The sequence below is a fragment of the Mustela putorius genome, unplaced genomic scaffold (genome assembly GCF_011764305.1).
Source record: "Mustela putorius furo isolate JIRA1106 unplaced genomic scaffold, ASM1176430v1.1 tig00000151_pilon_pilon_pilon, whole genome shotgun sequence".
NCBI classification, from domain to species: domain Eukaryota; kingdom Metazoa; phylum Chordata; class Mammalia; order Carnivora; family Mustelidae; genus Mustela; species Mustela putorius.
In genome coordinates, this window is record NW_025421296.1 from 12,800,203 (window position 1) to 12,817,403 (window position 17,201).

The 17,201-nt window shown below is 44.1% G+C and overlaps 1 protein-coding gene across 3 annotated transcripts in view; it reads right to left on the reverse strand.

Annotated features, from left to right (window-relative positions):
- Positions 1-17,201, reverse strand: part of RGS20 (regulator of G protein signaling 20) — a 78,020-nt gene that overhangs the window by 37,721 nt on the left and 23,098 nt on the right. Inside the window, exon 2 of one of the 3 annotated variants that reach the window (XM_004768820.2) lies at positions 16,408-16,742. In XM_004768820.2, coding sequence (XP_004768877.1) covers positions 16,408-16,742 — 335 coding nt within the window. Of the gene's footprint in view, positions 1-14,716; positions 15,519-16,407; positions 16,743-17,201 lie in introns of those variants that run through there. The other 2 variants (XM_013064735.2, XM_013064736.2) reach the window with 2 other exon arrangements.

A 17,201-nucleotide genomic window follows, 5' to 3' on the forward strand; every position in this document is an offset into this window, starting at 1 on the left:
GCAGTCTCCTGTTACCCTTGCTGCATATGCCCAGAGTAGCCTGGTAGCCACTCTGTCAATGTTGAACTGACCTACCAAGCTTTTGAAAGGCCCTTAGGAAATAATGTTCTTGGTATAACTAAAAGGGGCTGGTGGAACAGATACGGTGCCCTTCTGATGCAATGCAGTAGGCAGTTCAAGCACCACCCATGAAGTGGTCTGGTCAAGTCACAGAACCTAAGCCTCTGCCAGCCTTTGGATATAACAATCTAGTTTGCAGAAATTTAGGAAGTAGAGGAACACGTTCAGCGTCATGAGGAAAACGTAAATAAATCTACGATGTAGAGTAATTCCTGGGGCTCTGGATCCAGTTTCTTCCCCAAGTTAGAATGTTAAAAAAAAAGATGGAGAGTAGACGAAGTAGTCAGACAGAAACTAAGGAGAAATGATGTGACACAGTCAGTGTTAGGGACTGAATTGGGTCCCCCTCATTTTTAGGTTGAAGTCTTAATACCCATACTTCAGAATGTGACTGTATTTGGACACAGGGTCTTTAAAAGTGGTGATTACAGTAAAAGGCGGCCAGTGGGGTGGGGCCACAATCCAATCTAACTGGTGTCCTTATAAGCAGCAGAAATTTGGACACAAGAAAGACACTGAAGATATGTGTGCACCCAGAGGAGGAACACGGGAGGGCAAAGAAGCGAGCTGAGTGCTGAGCCAGAGAGACGCCAGGAGAAGCCAAACTTGCCGACACCTTGATCTTGAACGTTTAGCCTTCAAACTGTGAGAAAATAAAGTTCTGTTGTTTAAACCACCCAGTTGGTGGTATTTGGTATGGCAGCTCTAGCAAATGAATAGAGAGGTTAAGTGATGCTAAAATCGTATTAACTTTGTTGGGTATGACAAAGGCATTGCTACTATTACATGGAAATTATGTTTTAAATGTGCTTATTATAAGGTTATTAGATTTCTTAAAAGTAACATTTTTATTTTAACTGTCCTTAGTAAATAACATTTGTAATGAAGCTTCCTATCATTGTCCCAAAGCAATTAGTTAGAACTATGGAAACTCTAATGGACAAGGCCTCCTTCTTTGATCACAAGCAAGAGTAAGCCCTCACCCAGGGCTGCAGAAGCCCCCCACCACTCTGGTCCAGTCTACTGGGGTTCTCCTAATCTGCTCTGTTTATCTGGCCACAGATCTTACAGACATTAGGCCTGAATGACTATTTGTTAGTTGACGAACTAATTTTCCACCAATTAGAGCAGATGGGTAGTGAAATGTGTTAATGTACATGCAAATTAAGGATAATAAAAGTGCAGAAAATCTGTGTTCCTAAGTAACCAGCTAGATTTCTGTACTCCTTACAGGTCTGTCTGGGCAAATTTTTTGCTATGTTTCTTTTTACAAATTCTACCTTCCCACATAGAAAATTCTCCATGATCCCTTAGAAGCATTGGGTCCTCAAACTTTGCCTTATGTCCATTATTAGATGTTTCCATCCTGTGATGATACCAAGTTTCCATCCCATTTAAACTTTTTAGATTGTAAGTGATTTGACTTTCTGAAAGCCTTGAGCATCAGAGTTATAAACACAGCCTTTGTGCATAGTATTTCCCTCTGGCCCTTCTTCCTTAGTACTTTTGGGGCTTGCTAAATGTCCTGAAGTTTTCCTGTTCATAGGAAAATGCTGAATATTAAGATGGTGGATACCAAAAGGAACCTTAAGTTAGATCCTCTGACTTCATTTCCTATTGGAGATTGTCTTTCCTTGAAGTTTTGGTCTTGTCTTTCTGAAATTTTTTAAAGAGTGAACAGTTTTTCTAAGAAAAAACATTGCTAAGTGTTTGAACATCATATTTACTTTCATATAGACTGTTTCCTACAAAAATGCAGTAATACTTCACACTTATATTTAGGTTATAGATGAGAGGGAAGCAAAACTTTTCTGTAAAGGACCAGAGAGTCAGTACTGTCGTCTTTGCAGGCCATATGGTCTCTATAGCAACATCTCAGCTCTGCCTCTATTGGTGTAAAAGCAGTCACAGACATCCTGTCACTGAATGAATGTAGCTGTGTTCCAATGAAACTTTATGGACATTGAAATTCAAATTTTATAACATTTTCATATGTCATGAAATATTCTTTTCCTTTTGATTTTTCCCCCCAACAATTAAAAAATGTAAATATTGAGCTTCTCAGTTGGTGACCACATCTAGATGCTAGGAGAGCAGTGTCCCCACAGAGCACACGGAAGCTCCATGTCCCTCCCCCATGCCTTTCCCTCAGCATCTCTTCCACTGGGCTGTGGCTGACTTACTGACCTCCCCCGTGCAAGAAGGAATGCTGCTAGCACACTGCCTTTCGATTTGAACTAGAATTCTTCCCTGAGTCCCCAACATGCCAGCCCTAGCCCATCAAGACTTTGGTTGAGCCAAGTTTCCACAATCCTGTGAGCCAATTCCTCAAAATAAATTTTTCTCTCTCTCTCCCTCTCTACACACACACACACACACACACAGTAATTTTTAAAAAATGTAATAACCATTTTTGGTGTGCAGGTCATACAAAGCCAGGCAGCAGTCTGGAAGTGGCCCAGGCAACCTAGTTTGTTAACCTCTGTAGTAAATATATAGAAAATCTCAGTAGATTGTTTATAGTTTTAGAAAAGAAAGTGCAGATTCTAGGACAGTAATATCTCATTGATTATGCCAAAGAATCTGCCACCAGAACCTCATGAGAATTTAGTACACAGGACAACAAGCCACATTTCATAAAGAGCCTAGCAAATTCTCATTTCTGCCTCCAGCCCAGACCAATCCCTTCATTTCAAAACACATCAAACCAGCATCTACTCACCACCACAGCTGGAGCTTTTGTGGACATGAAAGAGTTTAGGGTTTAGAGTGAGTCCGGAGTCCCCTCTTCTGCTCCGTCTGTTTCCTCTGCAATCTTCTCCCAGTCCATACATGGTGCCCCTGTCTACCTGCATCTGAGCAATCACCTTGATTCCTCTCTCTGCTGCTCAATCACTGGCAAGCTTGCCACTCTGGACTGGACGTCGGGTCTACCCGCTTCGCTCCCAAGTCCACTGCCTGCCCAGCCCAGGTGGGCACCGTCTTTTGCACGGACCGCTACAGTGAGCTCTAATCTCCTTGCACTTTATTACCCACAGATTTTCCAAGACAGTGGCAAGAGTTGAGTAGTTGCAATAAAGACCACGTGACCCGTAAGCCCTAAAATATTTACCGATTAAATACAGTCCACATTTTGTGAGTTCCTTTCCGTGGCCTTCAGTGACAATCTACGACACCGGAAGAAAATCTGAACTCTGTCAGAGCCTACCTTTTCTAAATATGGCTTCCAAATAATGCAGTTTCTCCTTTATCTATATGAGCAAAGGTAGTAGTCATCACAACTTACATTTAATTTGTGAAATGATTCTGTGGATATTTCAAGATCCCCTTTTATCCATGGGAAACTCAGGCTCACAGAGCTTGTGTGATACGCCCAACTCCCCCAAATCAGCCCCCAAACAGACTTGAATATAGATCATTCGCCTCTAGGCTCAGGTCCATCCCACCACCCCACAGGGCCTTGCTCTTGACACCATAGCTATGCATGGGCCACAGTTAGACAGGTTTGGGTTATTTTTGGATACCCTTCTGTAAATGCCTCTGGAGTCCTTTTACTAGCAGGGCTGCTTCTGATTAGAATGGAAACTCCAATGTACTACCTTGGTTCCATGCTCCCTTACTGTTCCCAAGACAGTCTCTGGGGGCTGAGCTGATGGAATGTTTTTGTCTGCTGTTCCCAGGGTATATGTGGGAGAATCTCTGGTCCTCAAGGTTCTGGTTTTCTACAATTTGTGCCAGAATAGCTACTGAAGTTGAGGTTCCCATCCCCCCTTGGCATAAAATGTTAATTAGCTAGATATTTAGAACAAACATCTCAAACTGAAAAAATTTCAAGTAACTGAAATGTTTAATGGTTATGCATTTTGGCCTCCCTGTAGTACCACAGCTACTTGACAATCTTTTTGTGAGACAATATAAGGTGGTTAGATATAGAGATCCAGAAATAAAACCCCCATCTTAAGGGATACATTAAAAGGCTCACAGAGCATCTGACTCTTGATTTTGGCTCAAATCCCAGAGTCCTGGGATCAAGCACTGTGTCATTGGGCTCAATGACTCAGTGGGGAGTCTGCTTGAGGATTTTTCTCTCTCCCTCTGCCCCTTTTCTCCTCTCGTGCGTTCTGTTTCTCTAAAATAAGTAAATCTTAAAAAAAAAAAAAAGTTCATAGATGACTAGTTTTTTTTTTTTTAAAGGTTTTATTTATTTATTTGAGATAAAGAAAGAGAACAGGATCAGGAGAGCAGAGGGAGAGATAGAAGCAGGCTCTTGGCTAAGGAGGGAGCTAGACGTGGGGATCAGGTCACAAGATCATGACATGGCATCATGACCTGACCCAAGGGAAGGCACTTAACTGACAGAACCACCCAGGCACCCTGACAACCAGTTTCCATTAAGAAAACATAATCTCTGTATATGTAGCTCCTAATTCTTAAAATACATATGATATATTTTAAATAAATGTATGCTCTATCTAAATTAGTATTTATAGTTTTTTGGGGGGTAGAGGGAGAGAGAGAGAATCTTAAGTGGGATGTGGGGCTTGATTTCATGACCCTGAGATTATGACCTGAGCCAAAATCAAGAGTTGGACGCTGAACTGACTGAGCCACCTAGGTGCCCCATAAATTAGTATTTATAGTTTTAATACATTCATGATTTTGAATACATCATTGAAAGTAAGGAAAAGAAATAAACACTTTTTCTCATTTATGACATTTGTTTAATATGCCCAGGTGAGTTTTTCACTTTCTTAGAGTTTGCAAAATTATACCTTTTTCATACTTCTTTGCATCCTCTCTTTCACCCTCTTTTGGCCCAAATTTATTCAACATCATCTGGTCATAATGTTCAGATGTTTTTGTTACTAAGTACTTCATTTCACCAAAAGAATAGCACAGTCTAATTAGTCATTTAAAGGGCCAGAAGTAATTTAACTTCTCCAACAAAGCCTTAACTCTCATAGGAATTTGATAAATTCCAGTTTGTTGCATAACCAGATCCTACAATTCTTGTGCCTTGACTTAAATCTGCCCACAAACTGTAAGGAGTACAGTCTCCCTAGAATTTGGAGGTCAGACCAGTGAAGCCCAGCCTCACGATGCTGAGGAACTAAAGGCTGAGGTACATCTGTGGCCTTGGGGACACAGATCGGAGGTGCTGTCCTGCTCTCTCAGGTCAGGAGAGGCCTGTGTATCCCAGAACCAACCTTCCTGCCTCTAAGACTACTATTCTCACCTTCTATTTAGAGCAGAATCTAATTGTTTCCATATACTAGTGCAGTCTTTTTTTAATTTAATTTTTTATTTGAGAGAGAGAGAGAGAGTGAGCAAGCAAGCACACAGAGTGAGGGGTGCGGAAGGAGAGCAGACTCCCCACTGAGCAGGGCTTGATCCCGGGATCCTGAGATCATGAACTGAACTGAAGGCAGACACTTAAATCGCTTAATCAACGAAGCCACCCAGGCACCCCTAGTGCAGTCTTTTAAAAAAGAAACAAATGGATAAGTCAAAATAAAACTGGGACTTGAAACAGAAAATTTTAATATGAATATTAGTTATATTTGATTGAAGCATTCATGGAGAGAATGTTAAAATTATTCCTAGCCAACACACAGATTCTCCTCTGCAAAAATGAACCAGCTGTCCCTTCCAGGGAATGCTGGTAGACTTTTTAAAGTACTTCCTAGTACTGTTTTCTTATTGGCAACATCTTGTAATAAACCATACTGGTATGACACCAAGTAGTCAGTTGTGGACTTTACTGAGAGCAAACTATTTCGAATATAATTCTTTCTGTTACTAAATTTTATTTATTTTGTGGTCTATAAAACACAAAAATTTTAGCAAAATATGAATTCATAGATGTATTAAGTAATATTTTCATAGGTATTAAGTCATAGGTGTAGGCTTTTTATATATTAAAAAAAAAAACCCTTTTCAGAACCCTGTTTGAATGGTAAAAATCTTAGTATCTGTACCAGATAAAAATATATCAAAATATAAGTGTTGAAAATAAAATTATACATGTTCAGGGGCCTAAAATAATGATGGATACATATTAGAGGAATAATGATAATAGGTCCCATTTACTGAATGCTCTCTTGAAACTTCTGCTGCACATTTCTTATTATAAAGTAAGTGTAATTACTCCTATTATACATATTCAGAATTGGAGGCTCAGAAAACTAAGTGAGTAAAATAAAAATTCAAGCTCAGTTTTCTTTCATCCCAATGCTCGTGTTTTTTACACTATGTAACTGCAATGCGAAGCATAAAGAGTTGCAAGGATCATAACATACTTCTTTTCCTTCTAACATTTTTAAACTCATAAAACATACAGTACACTTTACAGTTGTAAATGGCAAGGTTTTTTTTAAATGGCAAGATTTTTAATGTTAGTTTTCTCAGTATTATTGGAAACAAGTGATTTAATAGAAAGATGAAAATATGATCCAAAGATAGAAGAAAAAGAAAGAAAAGAAAAAAGAAAGAAAGAAAAGAAACTTAATTCAGGAAAAATATCTTTAAGAAAAAAGACAACAGATCAGGGCAGACCACAGTTCCTTTGCACCAACCAAAAAAGTCAGAAAAATAACTAGAATCACATTTCTAAAGACATCAAAGAGCTATGGAAGCAAAAAGATTAAATTAAAATTTCTGAGAGGCACAGCTCTTCAAAAGTGAGAAGTCTGTCATCAGGTGTTTTTTTCCCCTTGAGGGCATTTGCTGACTCTAGGCTTGGGTTGAGAATATAAAGGGACTCCATAATCTCATGTGGGACAGCCAGTCCCCATGTGTAACAAGACCATTCTCAAACACATAACTGGCCTCCTCCAGGCTTTTACCAGATGTGGAAGCCACCTGGGTAAGGTGGGTGCAGAAAGCAAGCTCCAAACTTCTGAAGGGGACACCGAGTGTCTCAGTCTTTCAAGATGGAGGATATAGAAACCCACTAGGCTCTAACTCTGAAGCCCAGGAGAAAACACTTGAGGAATGGGAAAAAGCCAGAGGTTGCCTATTTCTTATTAAAATTGCAACTGGCCCCAATCTTTTCAATACCTGTTAGTACTGAAGTGGACAGCTTCTCACCCTCACACAGGAAACCCCTCCAAGGGAGAGTCCTTGCTGGGGAACCATATTATCTGAACAAACACAGTTTCTTTATATACAATGTGTACATACAATAAATGTCAGGAGGTATGTGAAGAGACAGAAAAATATGACAGAAGAAACAAATAATAGATACAGATTCACAAACAATATCAATATTGGATTTAGTAGATAAGAACTTGATGCATAAAACTGATGAAAAGATGAAGAATTTCATCAGAGAATTTAAATGTATTAAAAAGAATCAAATAGACATAATACATTGTGAACAAAACACTTTCTGAAATTAACAGCTCTCTAGATGGCTTGATGGAAGCCTAGGCACAGCAGAAGACAGGTTAAATAAAATAATACACAGGTCAAAAGAAAGTATTGAAGGGAAGAAGAGAGAGAAACCAAGCAAACAGATAAAACAGAGCATAGAATAAGAGACACAAGGGAATAAAGGCCAAATCTAACATATGTAGAACTTTTTTAATTAAATATTTTATTTCTTATTTGACAGAGAGAGAGAGAGACAGCGAGAGCAGGAACACAAGAATGGGGAGTAGGAGAGGGAGAAGCAGGCTTCCTGCAGAGCAGGGAGCCCCATGTGGGGTTCAATCCTAAACAACTAAGCCACCCTGGTACCCCTGAAGAATTTGAGTCCCAGAAGCAGGAGAGAAAGAGAGAAAACGGGCAAGAAGTTGTTGAGTGAACATTTCCCAAAACTGATGAATGATATCAATCTACAGTTAAAAAAACTCAGTGCATTGAAAGCAGGACAGATGCAAAACCACACAATTTGTGGCAAGTCAAAAACAAAGAGAAGAATTTTAAATCAATTAGAGGAAAAGCTGTATTACCTTCAGGACTTTTCCACAGAACCTACAGAAGTCAGAAGACAACGTTTTGAGAACATAAAGGCAAGGCACAGACTGGGATGTGCAATAATAGGGACACATGCACATTTTTGACAATAACTTATATCCAGAATATACAAAGAACTCTCATGAATGAAAAAGAAGACAAATACCACAATGGAAAAAGATGAAGAAGCCAACAAAAAGATGCTCGACATCATTAGCAATTAGAGAAATAGAATTTTTAAAAAGATTTTTAAAAAAATTTAATAGAGGGAATGGGAGAGGGAGAAGCAGGCTTCCCACTGAGCACAGGGCCCAATGTAGGACTTGATTCCAGACTCCTGGGATCATGACCTGAGCCGAAGGCAGACACTTAACCAAAGGAGCCACCCAAGCAACCAAAAAAAACCAACCAACCAAACAAAAAAACAAACCTAAAACCATAATGAATTAGCAAAACACTGCCACCAGAATGACTAAAACTAAATAGGTGGACAATGGTAAGTGTTGGTGAGGTCACAAAGCAATAGATTACTGGTCGGGTTGTAAATTAGTTTGGAGTGTAAAAACAGTTTGAAAAACAGTATCTCCTAAAGCTAAACATATTTACCCAGCAATTTCACTCCTGGGCTTCCAACAGAAATAAGGCTTACGTTTGTCAAAAGACTTGAATAAGAATACTAATATTAGCATTATTCATAATAGCCCCATACTAGAAACAATTCAAATATCCTTCAACAGAAGGAATAGATAAATAAAACAGATGAAATAGATAAGTAACTGTACTGTGTTAACACAAAGTAACAATGCACAGCACTGAAACATCACAATACACAAAACAACAAGAGAATCTCTAAAAAATAACTAAAGAACCAGATGCAAAGAATTTGTACTATATAATTCCTAAGAAAAGGCCCAGCTAATACAGGTGACCCTTGAACAATATTGGGGGTTGAGCTGCTGGCTGTCCCCATACAGCTGAAAATTTGCCTATAACTTTCAACTGCCCGCAAACTTAACTATAGAGCTTACCGTTGCCTGGATGCCTTACTGATAACATAAACAGTTGGTTAATGCACGTTTTATGTTACATGTATTATACACTGTATTCTTATAATAAAGTAAGCTAGAGAAAATAAAATGTTATTAAAAAATCAGAAGGAAAATTCTTCTATAGTAGTGTAATACATAAAAAAATAAAATCCATGTATAAGCTGACCCAAGCAGTTCAAACCTGTTTTTCAGGGTCAACTGTATATAGTTTGAAAACTTATGAGAGTGGTTATCTGTGGGAGTAATGACTGGGAGAAAGAAAGAGGGGGTCTTATGGATATGAGCTGAAATTATCCGATATCTTGATCTAGAGCAGTGGTGAGTGATCTTGCCCCCCAGGAAACATTTGGCAATGTCTGGAGACATGTTTTGTTGTCACATCTAGGAAAGGGTGCTACTGGCATCTAGGGACAGGGATGCTGCTAAACATCCTACAATGCACAGGACAGTCTCCCAAATAGGCAGGTATTTAGTTCATAATGTCAATAATGTTGAGGTTGAGAAATGCTCATCTAGATGATAGGAAGTTACACGGGGCTATACTCATGTAAGGTTGATTAAGTTGTATATTGAAGATGTGTACACTTTACTATTTAAGTTATAACTCAAATAAAGAAGGGTAAAAGTAATAACATCACAAAAGTACTTATAACTCCGCCCTGAAATTTAACAAACTTATATAGAAACTCTGTTGCAGTTTTATGTGTAAGTCTAATTCATTAGCATCCTAATGACCTGAATTTGCCAGGAATTACACAAGTTAGGAAGAATGGAACCCTTTAGTTCTCATCCCCATTAAATGTCAAGAAGTATCTATACTTCCCGGTGTAGCAAGAAGATGTATGAATTAGTAACTGGGTTATTTGCTAGGAAAGGATATTTGTATAAACACAATAAAGGTGTATGTAAATTCCACATGTCTGGGATTTTCTTGGAGCCATTCTGCTGAACTGGCTTGGGAGATCGCTGCAAAGCTGCTCTCTACTTAATGCCCTGTATTTCTGTCCAGAAGATACAGAAAAATATATGTGTACTTTTAAGCAACAGTCTAACCTTTGTTCCCAAGATAATAACATTTTGCCACTAATTACCAATAATTAAGAAATCTACTAGTCCTTTACATGTCGTTCCTACTCCACCCTGAGATGTCAATTTTGTTGGCAAAGGTGGGGTAAGGTATACGTTGCATCATTCCTTCCACTGTCTTGCATAAAAGCCAACAGCTGTTTATGTTGATCTAGCCATGCAACCCAAAAAGTGCTGGAATAGCACCACAAGCCCGTGTTCCAGCTCCTGGGCAAATACCGTTCAGTTAGTGTTAGGGGTGATAGGCACCTAAGGAGCCAAATGGGAGAACGAAGTGTACTCCTGTACCTCCTGTACCTCACTGTGGGGTTGACCTGCAGTGCAGATGTACAACCCAGGACCGCAGGAAGCCAAACTGCTAAGTAACTGCATGTTAGTACACTAACATGTACTCTAAAAGGATTTTACAATTTGGAGTAAAATTAAGTAGTAAGTAGAAATCAAGCACACCCAAACCAGAATAGTTAGTTGACTTTAAGAAGTAACTGAAGTGAAATATGCCTACGAGGCAATAGCGCTTATTACTCCTATTTCACAAATGATTCCCCATGCAAATAGCTAGAAACTAATAATCGGGATTAGAATAAGAGCAATTTATTCTATGAATCCATCATCATGTAATATTCCCTTGTACTCTTGGTCACATCAAACTTTATTATGAATGGCCGCCACGGAAGCCCATTCAATCGTATTATGAACTGACTCATCCAATGCAGTGTTGTCTAGATTCTTGAGCTGCTCAAGGTAAAATTCAGAGACCATCTCAAGTAGGTGCCGGGTAGTCAGTGACTCATGCTTCTTGTGTTAAATGCTAAGCTCTGACTCAGAGTGAACCCTGTTAGCTGCTGACTGATACTATACGTATTTGACGAGAAGCTGCTCACACCATGACTCACCTGGTGGTACACTGGAAACCAATCTGAAATATTCCCAATTGGACAGTGATTCACATTCTAATCATACTGGGACTTGACTTAACACATGTGGTTTCAAAACCTGATTCTGTTAAACTGGCTTGGGAGATTGCTACAAAGTCACTCCCTACTTAATGCCCTGTATTTCTGCCTAAAAACATGTGGTAGGTATACAGAGGTGCAAAGTCAAGGGTAAGATATCCCAGTTCATGCACTGGAGAGAACCATGGTTTCCTTCCTCAAGGAGGCAAGCACCATTCCTACAAATGCTTTCTTTGAAGGACACATCGTTCCTATAATCCTAACTTTGTAAGGCTAGATGCTTACTTGAAAGGCTCTGCCATACAATTCCTAAACTGCTCGTGTGTGAGAGCTCGACCTTGAAAAAACCTGCTGCACCTCTCTGTGGAAGGTGAATGTCATTATACATGCATTAAACATGCAGTAATGAAAGAACTGCAGGATTTTAGGAATGGATATTCAAGTGCCTGGAGAGGAAACCATTATTTACCAAGCCACTGCCTTGGAATAAGCAAGCTTCCCCCACTTCACTCTTGCTTGTCCACAAAATCTGGAATAATAAAATCTCCTTTTATGTAAATTTGAAGGCCTTTCCTAAAAAGCGCTCTTAAGTCAGCAGGAAGGAAATTTTCAGAACTTAAGAAAAGCTCAAAAGTGATTTCTAAGGAAAAACTGCTACAAGGTATTAACAGAATATGCAACCAAATGCGTACTCCAGCGGGACCCTGAATTCTAGTGCTGGCTCTGCCTCTGGCTTGATCTGTGACCTTAGCCTAGTAAGTTTTGTAGTTCCACCTTCTGCTGTGCTGGACCATGATGAAGCTGTGGGACAGTAGCCAAATTATTGTCCCGTCTTTCTCGTGTTGTATATAACACATGCTTGTATATTTTCCCTTATGTAATGACTTCCAGTTTCCTATTTGTTACAGGTTCACAAACCTGTAGTAAACAGGAACACATCAGCGTGGTGCATAAGAGCCTTAGGTGGCGAGTCAGAAGACTTAACTCTAATCCTATTTGGAGCCCTACTTACCTAGAGATCTCCAGTAGGGACCTCTACCCTCTCTGAGTGTTTTCTCAGCTGTAAAGTGAAGGAATCTGAGTTTTATTATTCTATGCAGTTCTTTCTTTATTTTTTGAAGTGATCTCTGTGCTTGTTGTGGGGCTTGAACACACAATCCAGAGATCAAGGGTCTGAACCAGCAGGCACCCCTATCTTTCTATGTTCTTGATATTATAAGAGTATTTTGGCTAAAATGTTTACAATCATCTTAGAGAAGTTAGCATTTCTAGCTTGCAAGGTATGTTTCCAGATTCTCTTAAATACAAACTGACCTGGTGCAATATTTTAATGGAGACCTTGGAATTTCTGTATATACCATGACCTAGTGTGTATTTTTTATGCACATCATTTAACAAAATGAAACATTTTTTGAAGGTTAAAGATAATTTTCAAAAATGCTGTTTGAAAAGTGTATATAAGTATTTCATAACTATTTGAAATAAAGAGTCCAGATGGTATACAAATGCACTATATTTAAAATTTACATATCAACATGGATGGTGATGGACATCTTCTACTTTGATATACATACTCTTTATAGCATATCCAAAAAGATGCATTTTGTTCCTGATCTTATACAGTATTTTGAAAGCTACTTAGCCAATTTTGCATAAACACAACAATAGTAACACTAGCTCTTGTTTGGTATGTGACAGGGCTCTACAGTATTAATTTACTGAAAGCTGGAAGCTACCCAGTAAAGTAGGTACAGGTACTTTTTCTTATCCTCATTTTACAGATGATAAAGAAAAGGCACCAAAATGTTAAGTCACTTCCAGAAGTCACACAGCTAGGCTGGGATTTGAATCCAGACAGTTACAAAACTTGGATTCTGACTTATCAGGCAATACTGCTCCTCCTATGCATTACTGATACACGAGACAGAAGATGTTATTTAATGAGTAGAAAGTACATAGGATGAGGCCCAGTAGAGGTTATGAGCAAAAATTAGGTTATGAACAAAACCAAGCATTTACAGATGGAGTCCTTTCATTACACATGTCCTTGCCAAGTCTAGGGACGAAATCAGTTTTTTGAACTCGGACATTTGTTTAGTCCATTCCATAATCTGCAATCACTAGAAGAAAAATGAAGCCAAGCGACGCTGGGGCCCAGTGCCCCGGATGAGGAGGTCAGACCCAAGAGGGATGACCGGGGATTGGGGCAGGAAACTCCGTGCTCTCCCCAGTCTAGAGGCGTGAAGGAGCTCAGCGGCCGAGTGACTACTTTTGCAAGGCGGTGAACCAGAGGAGTCCCGCCCTCACCGCCCGCACTTGCCAGGTTTGGGACGCCCTGGGAACTCCAGCTAGGCCGCCCCGTAGGCAAAGATGTGGTCCGAAAGAGCCCTGGGCCTCCGCCGGATTCAGAGAAAGAAAAGAAGGGAGGAGAGAGTTCCCCTCTGGCGCTTTCCTTCTTCTGGATAGAAAATGCATTCACTTTCACCCCTGTAACTGTCCGCTGCTGGCCGCGAGGGAGCCGCAGCAGCACCCCGGGCTCCCAGTCGGTGCCCGCGTCCCGGGCCTCGAGCACGCTCCGCCGCCGCATCCCGCCGCATCCCGCCCGCCGCGGGAGTCTTGCAGGGCCCTGGCCGCTCGCCCGGATTTTCCTCCGAAACTGGCGAGTTCCACTCCAGCCTCGGAGCGCGGTCTCCTGCAGTCCCTTCCCCGCCCACTCACCACCCACGCCTGGGGGCAGGCAGTAAAACCGAGACTCCCCAGTGCCCACCGTTTTCAGCTCACTCCCCCAGACGCCGAGCACAGAGACCCCGCCCGCAAACGCCCACCAGCCCAGCTCGCGCCTAGGCCCTAACCCCGCCTCCTCCCCACCGCGGGGGGGGGGGGGAGGGGAATCGCCACGCGCACCCACCCTAAAAGGTTCTACCGTTCCGTCCCGCGGGCGCGACGTCCCTCCTAGGACCCCGCGCGCCCACGCCCCCTTCCAGTCTCCGCCGCCTGGCTGCCGCGACACGTTCCAACTACCTAGCGCCCCTCGGAGAGAGCGGAAGATTCGACCGCCTGGGTTTGTTCAAGAAAAACACCCGCGGCGCCTGCACCGTAACCGCCTTGTCCGAGGGTGCGCGGACAGTTCAGTCCAGCTGGTTTTCAAGAGCGTGAATGCGGACACCCAGTCAGACCCTCCAGGGTGCAAGTGCAGGTGCTCCCCCGTGCCCCGCCTGAGTCGCGCTTTTCTTAAAGCGAGGTTCTGTGATTCAGGGAGTGTCTCCTCTTCCGTCCTCCCTGCGCTCAAACTGTCTGTCTCGGGCGCCCGGCCCGGTGAGAATGCCGACGTTTCCACAGCCCGGAGGGCCCCAAATCTACTTGGGGGGTTCAGTACGTATTTTAGTCTTTAAGGGCTACCCACTCACTGACCCAGGCCACAGAGGTCGAATCGCGCGCACGCCCCGCTGGACCCGGCAGAAACTGATCCTGCTGGCTGGGACCCTCCTTGAGACCCAGTCACACCCGAAGCCCATACACCCCTAAAATACACACTGACTGACCTACCCGGCAGGACCCGTGGATGAGCAGACTTCTGCCATCGCGGCAACGACCACAGCTCCAGGTCCAGCCCTGCGTGAGCGTCCCGCTTGGCCCCGGCCACTTCCCAGCCCGAGGCCTTAGAGTGAGACCGAGAAGGGGAAAAGCGTTTGAAGATGCGGGGTACTCACGATTTCACCGTCTGCCGGGCGAGCGGGAGGGGAAGCTCGGGCCAGCTCGCCTCCGTCGGCCGTGCGCATGCGTTTCGCGTGTGCCTTTTTTTTTTTTTTTTTTTTTTAAATTACAGTACCAACTGGTGGCCTTACTACGCCCGCGATTGCTTTCCCTGGTTTTCCTTTTCTTCTGGCTCTCGGTCTTTCCTCTCACCTTCTTCTCCCTCTATCACGCTCCCTCAGCTAACCCTCCTCCCCGCCCCCTCACTCCCGCCTCCCCAGCCGGGCTATCCCGGTCTCGCCTCGCTCTTGCGGCGGCGCGCTCCACTGCGGCGGGGGCTGGGGGGAGCCCGGCTCCAAGCTGGACCCCGCAGCAGGACTGTAGCCCCCTCCTCCAGTCCGGAATTAGGCAGAATCCAGAGTGTGGGCGTTAAGCCAGGCGAGCGCGAAGAGAGTCTACAAGACCCCCTCTGCGCTCCCTCCCTTCGGCGCGCGGGGGCTGAGCGAGACTCAGCTGTGCGGGAATGCGTGCTCAGACCTTGTGAATGAAGGGGGGCGGTGGGAGGTGCAAGTGTGAGTGTGCCGGGCGGGGCGGGGGGTGGTGCGCCGCACGCGGAGGGCGTGCTCTAGCCCTGGAGACTACCCCGCATCTGGAGGGCAGCCTCCTACCTTGTCTCTTTCTCCGGTTGCTACTCCGAGAGCTGCACCCGTCCCACCCCGGTACGCTTTCTGCTGGTCCCTCACTGGAAAGGAGTTCCACGCCCTCTTCCTGCTGCCGGAGCCGGAGGCCCCACCAGGTCGGGGGGTGGGGGTAGGGGTGGGAGGGTTGGCTAATTCCGGATTTCGGATCCCGCTGAGACTTTTGGCAGCTGCCCTCCGTCCCCAGAGGCTCCGAAGTGCAGGGGTAAAGAGAGGGAAAAACGCTGCCTCCCAGCTCCGCGTGTCCCTATAGACCCTGCCGTGTACCCTCGAGAGCAAGACTCAAACCGACCGCCTGAGCCCGGCGCGGGTGCTTAGAGGGCTAAACTGAAGCTGGAAGCTGACCTGACACAAAAATAACATCACGTCATTTCCTCCCAGGCCTCCAGAGCCTGCAGACGCTGAGAAGGCATGGGAGTGGGAGCGCGAGGAGGGGGCGGTGGCGCGTCGAGGGGGAGGCTTGTAAGAAGGGGGTTGAACTACACCATTGGGAACCAGAGTTTGAGAAGCAGACTCAGGAAGGGCGAGGACTCCCTCCCGCTCCCACAGTTTCCATTGACACTGGAAGGAAATGGTCCAGGAAAAAGTAGCTTCGAGGGTCTCCTGCGGAAAGGGGGTGTGAGGCGAGGCGCTGGCGCCTTTTCCTTGAACTAGCTGTAGCCTCTCTTGCCCTTCCCACCAAAACTCTCTGCCCTTTCCCCTGCCCCCTTCCGCCCTAGCCTCTGCGGGCTGGAGCCCTGCTGGCCTGGCATGGAGTGGGTCAGTCGAGGTTAGGGAAGAGCAGGGGATGCTGCTGCCTGGGTGAGGCAGGGGGGTGGGGTGCGTGGTGGAGACAACTATACTTACGGGCATGGGCGCGCTCTGCCCAGCGCAGGCGTCCTCTTCTCTGGGCGGGCGTCCCCCTGGGGGTCGGCTGGGCAGTGTCAGAACTGACCCCAGAAGCAGCAAGAGGCGGCCCGGTCGCTCCCCGTACCCCCGTGAGAGCCCAGCTGGTAGAGAGAAAGCGAGAAGCCGTAGGGAGAAGTCCGGGCGCCACTGGGGACCCCCAGGAGGGAGTCGCCGGAGAAGATGAGAGAAGCATCGCGCGAGGCCAGAGAGCTTGCTAAAAAGGAGACCGAGCAGCTTCGGGGCAGCGGGCGAGTCTGGGAGCTGTGCAGGGCCGGCGGCAGGAAGGGCAGGAGGTAAGGGGAGAGAAACAAAAGCAACACACCATTACTGTTGGGTCTAGCTACAGACTGAAGAAAATGTGTATTTAGTATCATTTACTGCAGCATTTTGAGGCTGTACTTTGGGGGTGCAAGAGAAGGTAGGTGAGAGCAAAAGGAAAGGCCTTTGGTTGGGTTCTCCTCTCCTTTCTCTCCTTTACCCTCTTCTCCTCTCCCCCTTTCTAACTCTGCACTCATTGTGGTTCTTGGACCAGCAGCTTCAATGACAACCAGGAGCTTGTTAGAAATACAGAATCTGGGACCCGATCCTGAACTTTAGCGTCAGAATCTGAATGTTAATATTCCCAGGGAGTTCAAATGCACCTTAAATGTGAGATGCAGTATATAAAAGTATCTGTAGTCATCCTTCTTAGGATTTTCTAGTGAATGAACATCTAGTTCACTTTTGCAACTCTTGCTCTTCTCCCGCTTTCC